Below are 6,687 nucleotides of genomic sequence, written 5' to 3' on the forward strand. Positions count from 1 at the left end.
TGAAGTCCATATAGATCACATCGACTGCTCTGCCCTCCTCAATCCTCTTTGTTACTTCTTCAAAGAAACCTCAGTCTGACCTTCCAGCGTCACCTATAACCCTCTCCCTTGCTCCGAAAATCCTTGGATGCATCCCAGAGAAACATGGGGCCTGGGATTGGGAAGAGGCCGTCTGGATCCCTCCCTCCAAGCGGATCGACCGGCCTCATTCCCCGGCTTCCGCCCGTCCCCTCCCTCAGAACGATAGCCACCTCCTTCTCGAAAACGTTCCACGTTTCCGGACACCCCGGCCGCTCCTTGGGATGGACAATCCCGCAGGGTTCCCCCCCCCCCTAGGGGTGAGCCATCTCTCCCCATCTCAGTCCCACCCCAGGTTCCTCACTCCCTGGGGATATCCTTCCTGCGTGGTCCCGGCTATGATCTTACAGGTTGACATTGGGCTCTTTCTCCAGTGCCTCGTCAACAGGATATCGACAGGGAAAAAGTGAGGACTGCCAGATGCCGGAGATCAGAGTCAAGAGCCGGACAGTCGGCGTTCCGAGCGTCAGCTCTTCGTCGGGAATACCGACAATCTGTCGAAGGCCTCTTCCCTATTAAGTTTCCAACCCTTCCCAGTCTTTGGATTGAAAACGAGTTGAGTATACAGTTGCCCCATGGGGAGGGCAGGATCAAAAGACGCGAGATTAGAAACGTTAATTGCCTAGAATCCTCCAACAAAAAGGTGTCTCGGCTCCGTAAAGACTCTGGAAATTTCCGGACCTTCTGTTCGACGATAGTGACAATGCTATAAAGGATGGCTTCCAGACATTTTGTTCGGGTCATAGAACATAACAGCGCAGTACAGGCCCTTCGGCCCTCGATGTTGCGCCGCCCTGTCGTACTGATCTGAAGCCTATTGCTTTTTTTCATGGCCAATTCATGGAATCTCCACAGGGTGGGAACAGGTCATTCGCTGACCCTCCGAAGGGTAACCCACCCACACCCATTCGTCCAACTCTATATTAACCCCCTGACTAATGCACCTAACCTGCACATCCCTGAGCACTATGGGTAATTTAGCATGGCCAATCCATCCTGACCTGCACATCCCTGGGCACTATGGGTAATTTAGCATGGTCAATCCATCCTGACCTGCACATCCCTGGGCACTATGGGTAGTTTAGCACAGTCATTCCACCGTAACCTGCATATCCCTGGGCACTATGGGTAATTTAGCATGGCCAATCCACCCTAACCTGCACATCCCTGGGCACTGTGGGTAATTTAGTATGGCCAATCCACTCTCACCTGGACTGTGGGAGGAAACTGGAAACGACGAAACCCACACAGACACGGGGAGAATGTGCAAACTCCCATACCGACAGTCACCTTAGGCTAGAGTTGAACCTGGGTTCCCGGTGCTGTGAGGCAGCAGTGCCAATCACTGAGCCACCGTGTCACTCCAGATGGAGAAAGAGCGTGTCTTAGAGATTCCTTACCTGCAATGCAGGGGTGCGAAGTCTCCATTCTCAAGCAGCAACCTACCAACACAACAGCCCACCAACTCACTCAATTTTTCAGTCATTTTTTATTTTTCTTGTACATTCCCGGCAGGAAGATCAGGATATAATCTCCAGGAGACGGGATTACAACTGGGAGAGGAGTTCAGGAATCCCCTCCTCTACAGGCCACAGGAGATTGCTGGCCAGCTCATTAGGAATTGCATCTCTTCCCTTCGAAGGGCTGCTCTCCGAAGATCCTTCGGCACTTTTTTAGTTTTCCATTCAATCGTTTAGTTCTGAGAAATATTAAAAGCCAACTCTTCGCCCGTCTCTTGCAACACCCCCCCCCCCCATTTCCTGAGTCTACTTCCTTGATGTATCTCTGTTCCATTCTCTCTGCTTCCCAATTTGTTCTCATTCCCCACTGACGCCTGCCTCAACTTCCCATCTCTGTCACACTCCCGTTGCAATCCTCCCCAATGTTCCCGGATTCGACCCAATCATCTCCAATTCTCCAAAAATGCTTCCAAAAAATACGCCCCCCACCACCAAACCTATACCAGTCTTTCCATTTCTTCTGTTTTGCTTTTCCAAATTATCCCACACATCTCCCCACATTTCAATGTTCCATCCATCATTTCCAAATCTCCCGACGTTTCTCAATTCCCAACTCTCATGCTTTTCAAACGATCATCAACGTCCCTCCAATTCTTCCTCAGTACATCCCAAATTTATAAAGTTCGGTAACATTTTTCACTTCCCCCTCAAAATATTCCCATTTTCTTTCTAATTCTCCCAGTTTTCCCAATCCATCCTAATTTTCCACAATCCATCCCAATTCTTCTTAATTCTCCACAAGTTTCTCCCAAAATTCTAATCCTCCCCACGTTTCCCCAATTCTTTTGAAATTTCACATTGTTGCTAATTCTACCCAATTCTCCTTCAAATGACCCCACAACCCTCCTCAACTTTCCCAAATCTCTAGCGATCGTTTCCAATCATCTCTATGTTTTCCAACCCAATTCTTTGAAATTTCCACAGATTTTTCCCCAATTCACTTGCAACACGTCCCCATTTTCTCAACCATTTTCAATTCTCCCCAATTTTCCCACAATTCTCCAAAGATCCTTTCTCGCTCGACTGTTTTCCTCAATTCTTCCCATGTATTTCCAAATGTTCCCAAATTTTCCCCATTTCCTCCCCAATACTCTGCAATGATCAATTCTTCTCAATTTTCTTGTATGATTTCTAATTCTTCCCAAATCTAACCAATTCGCTCCAATTCCTTCAAATGCTTCCCAATTCTCCCTGATCGCACCCAACTCTGCACAATTCGTCTCCAATTATTTCAACTACTTCCCAATTCTCAAATTTATCTAATTATTTCAAATCCTTCCTCAATTTGTCCAATTGTTTCAAACTCTTCCTCATCTCTCCATTCTTCCCAAATCTCTTGATTATACTCAATTCTTGCCAATTTCCATAAATTCTTTCCAATGCTAGACATTTTACATTTTTTAAAATTTAAATTCTCCCCGAACCCTCCCATTTCTTTCCAATTCCATCATTCTTCCAAATTGCACATAATTCCTTTCAGTTTTCCCCACTCCTCTCCAATTTTCCTCAATCCTCTCCAAATCTTCTCCCAACAATTCTCCCAAATTTTACCATTTCTCCCAATTCTCCCCATGTCATCCCATTTCCCCCAATTCTCTCCAAATCTTATGTTTTCCGATTCTTTCCAATTTTCACCAATTCACACTAATTCTCCCCAATCTTCCCACTTTTCCCAATTCCAATTCTGTCCAAACCTTTTTTGCCCTGACTCCTGATTTACTCCATTTTCCCAATGCTCATCAATTCTCCTGAAACCTTATGTTTCCCCATTTCACTCCAGTTTTCCCAGATATTCTCTTCCTCTCCAAGTCTTATTTTCTTCCATTTCTCTCAAATTTCCTTAAGCATTTCCCCTTTTCCCAATTCCAGTTCTCTCCAAATCTGCTATTTTTTCCCCCAATTCTCCCTCAATTTTTCCACTTTTTCAATTTTCCCCAAATTTTGTCAATTTTCCCAATCCTGTCCTAATCTTCTCATTTCTCCCAATTCTTCAATTCTTGCCAATATTCCCAAATTCTCTCCAGTTACCCACCCCTGCAATCCTCCCCACTCCTATCCAATCCAATTCACTCCAAATCATATTTTTCCCAATCCCCGCAAAATCTTCATTTTTCCAAAGTTCTGCCATTTCCCCCAATTCTCTCCAAATCTTATTTTTTCTGAATTATCCCAAACTTAGGCATTTCTCCCAAGTCACTCTCATTCTCTCTAATCTCTCCATTATCTTCAAATGTTATTTTCCCCCAATTTTGCCAATGTATCCCAATTCACCCCAACCTCATTTTCCCCTGATTCTCTTCAAACCTTATTTTGCCCATTTTCCCCAAATTTTCTCCCAGTTTCGCCCCCGCCTCAATTTTCCCAGTTCCAACTCCCTCCAAATCTTCCCCATTCTCCCTAAATCTTGCCAATTGTCTTTTCAATTCTTCCTGCAATTTGCTATTTCCCCAACAATTATCTCCAATGGCCCCCTGATCATCTCGTTTTCTCCCTTTCCCTCATTTCTTCAACTTCTCCCCCTCCTACCATTCCTATCCCAACCCTTAACTCTTAACATCTGCCTGTACCTGTGCTTTGGTTTTTGCTGCGGTTTACCTACTATTTATCTACGCTACTTAACTCTATGATCTGCCTGTACTGTTCACAAAACAAAACTTTTCACTGTGCCTCGGTGCACGTGACAATAAATTCAACTCAACCTCAACTCAATTCAATTCATCTCAACTCAACTGAATTCAACCTCAACTCAATTCAACTCAACCTCAATTCAACCTCAACTCAATTCAACTCAACCTCAAATCAACTCAATTCAACTCAACTCAATTCTACTCAACCTCAATTCAACTGAACCTCAACTCAATTCAATCTCAACTCAATTCAACTCAACCTCAACTCAATCCAACTCAACTCAACCTCAAATCAATTCAATTCAACCTCAACTCAATTCTACTCAACCTCAACTCAATATCAATTCAATTTCAACTCAACCTCTGGTTTTCATTTGTAAACCTCTCTCCAGATGTTGAGTTTCTCCAGCAGCTTCCCTTGGTTTCCAATGGCCCCTTGGTTGCCACGACAACCCTAAAGTCCCAATCCCACCCTCTCTCGCACCAACGGGGTGGGGTGGAGGGTCTGCCTTTCCAAACTGGCCCTCCCCACCACCTCCAATTAGCCAACACCCCCCCCCCCCCAACCAATCCTACCCCCGGGAAACCCCTCTCTTCCCTGCCCCTTCCCTGACCCCGAGACTCCTCCACCCCGCTCCCCGGCCTGCCAATGGCGGCTCAGACGGTGACGCGGAGGTCCTGGTTCTGCGGGCGGTGGGGCCAGGCATTGGGGGAAGGGGCCTGGGCCTCGAGGGTGGGGGGGCACAGCCGCCGCCTGCCCAGGTAGCAGAGCTCGGCCAGCCCCAGGAGCAGCGAGACCCCGGAGACGGCGGCCATGAAGGCCACAAAGATGTTCTTCTCGGTGGGCCGGGAGACGAAGCAGTCGGTGGGGGTGGGGCAGGGCGCCCGCTCGCACCGGTACACGGGGCTCAGGAAGATCCCGTACAGCAGGTACTGGGCGGCCAGGAAGCCCAGCTCCAGGGCCGAGCGGGCCAGCACACAGCACACGTAGGTACCCAGCAGCGCCCCGCGGATCTGCGCCTTGTCTCCCTGACGTCCCGGTGCGCCCCCCGCTGGCGCCTCCTGCTGGCGGCGGACGGAGCGCAGGGCGTGGGCGACGAAGACCAGCGACGGGGTGGAGACAAAGACCACCTGGAGCACCCAGAGGCGGACGTGGGAGACGGGGAAGGCCCGGTCGTAACAGACGGTCTCGCAGCCCGGTTGCCGGGTGTTACAGCTGAAGCCGGACTGCTCGTCCCCCCAGGCCGACTCGGCGGCCGCTCCCAGCACCAGCATCCGGAAGACAAACAGCACCGTCAGCCACACCTTGCCCACCGCCGTCGAGTGCTGGTGCACCTGCTCCAGGATCCGGGAGAGCAGCGACCAGTCGCCCATCGCTCCACCAGGCCCGAGGCCTACCCTCCCACGGGGCCTACAATCCTCCTCCTACTCCTGATCCGGGAGCCTGGGGGGGCCAGACCTGTGCACAGAGAGGGGGAGGGACAGAGAGAGAGAGAGACACACACACACACAGACAGAGAGAGAGACACAGAGAGTGAGAGACAAAGACAGAGACAGAGAGAGAAGTCGGGGAGGAGGGAGGGAAGGAAGGAGAGAGAGGGGGAAGGAAGGAGAGAGAGGAGTGGGAAGGATGGGGAAAGAGAGGGGAAGGAGAGGGGAAGGAGATGGGGAGGAGGGGGAGGAAACGAGGGGGGAGGAAACGAGGGGGGAGGGAATGAGGGAGAGTGGGAGAGAGAGGAAGGAGGGAAAGAGTGGGGGGAGGAGGGGGCAAGGAGAGAATGGGACATGTCAAAACGCCAGCGAGGACCCAGCCTCTCAAAAACAAACATCACAATTGACCGTCTCCACACCACGACGGACCCCTCACCCTCTCAGAGCATCTCCAGCGATGACCCCTGACTCTCTCCGAGTGGGCCAGGCAATGACCCCTGACCCCGTCCGACCATCCCCGGCGATGACCCCTGACCCTGTCCGAGCGTCCCCGGCAATGACCCCTGACCCTTTCTGAGCGTCCCCGGCAATGACCCCTGATCGTTTCTGAGCATCCCCGGCAATGACCCCTGACCCTGTCCGAGCGTCCCCAGCAACAACCCCTGACCCTTTCTGAGCATCCCCAGCAATGACCCCTGACCCTGTCTGAGCGTCCCCGGCAATGATCCCTGATCGTGTCCGAGCGTCCCCGGCAATGACCCCTGATCGTGTCCGAGCGTCCCCGGCAATGACCCCTGACCGAGCATCCCCGGCAATGACCCATGACCCTGTCCGAGTGTCCCCGGTAATCAGCCCCGACCTTGTCCGAGCGAGCCCGGCAATGACCCCCGACCCTGTTCCAAGCACCCCAGCAATGACCCCTGACCCTCTCCGAGCGTCCCTGAGGACCCCCAATCCTGTCCGAGCGTCCTCGGTGATGACCCCTGACCCTGATTGAGCGCCCCGGATGACCCCAATCCGAGTGCCCCCGG

At 51.0% G+C, this 6,687-nt stretch overlaps 1 protein-coding gene across 1 annotated transcript; it reads right to left on the reverse strand.

Moving 5' to 3' along the window:
• Window positions 1–4,882: 4,882 nt before the first annotated feature.
• On the reverse strand, window positions 4,883–5,660 carry LOC122546395 (gap junction alpha-5 protein-like). Its single transcript, XM_043685118.1, has one exon. The coding sequence runs from the start codon at window positions 5,597–5,599 to the stop codon at window positions 4,883–4,885; it is 717 nt and encodes a 238-aa protein (XP_043541053.1). The 5' UTR covers window positions 5,600–5,660.
• Window positions 5,661–6,687: the final 1,027 nt, after the last annotated feature.

Source organism: Chiloscyllium plagiosum, unplaced genomic scaffold (assembly GCF_004010195.1).
Source record: "Chiloscyllium plagiosum isolate BGI_BamShark_2017 unplaced genomic scaffold, ASM401019v2 scaf_99663, whole genome shotgun sequence".
NCBI lineage: Eukaryota > Metazoa > Chordata > Chondrichthyes > Orectolobiformes > Hemiscylliidae > Chiloscyllium > Chiloscyllium plagiosum.

Coding starts and splice junctions, on each gene's coding strand:
- LOC122546395 (XM_043685118.1), bottom strand. CDS start 5,599: ATGGGCGACTGGTCGCTGCTCTCCCGGATCCTGGAGCAGGTGCACCAG.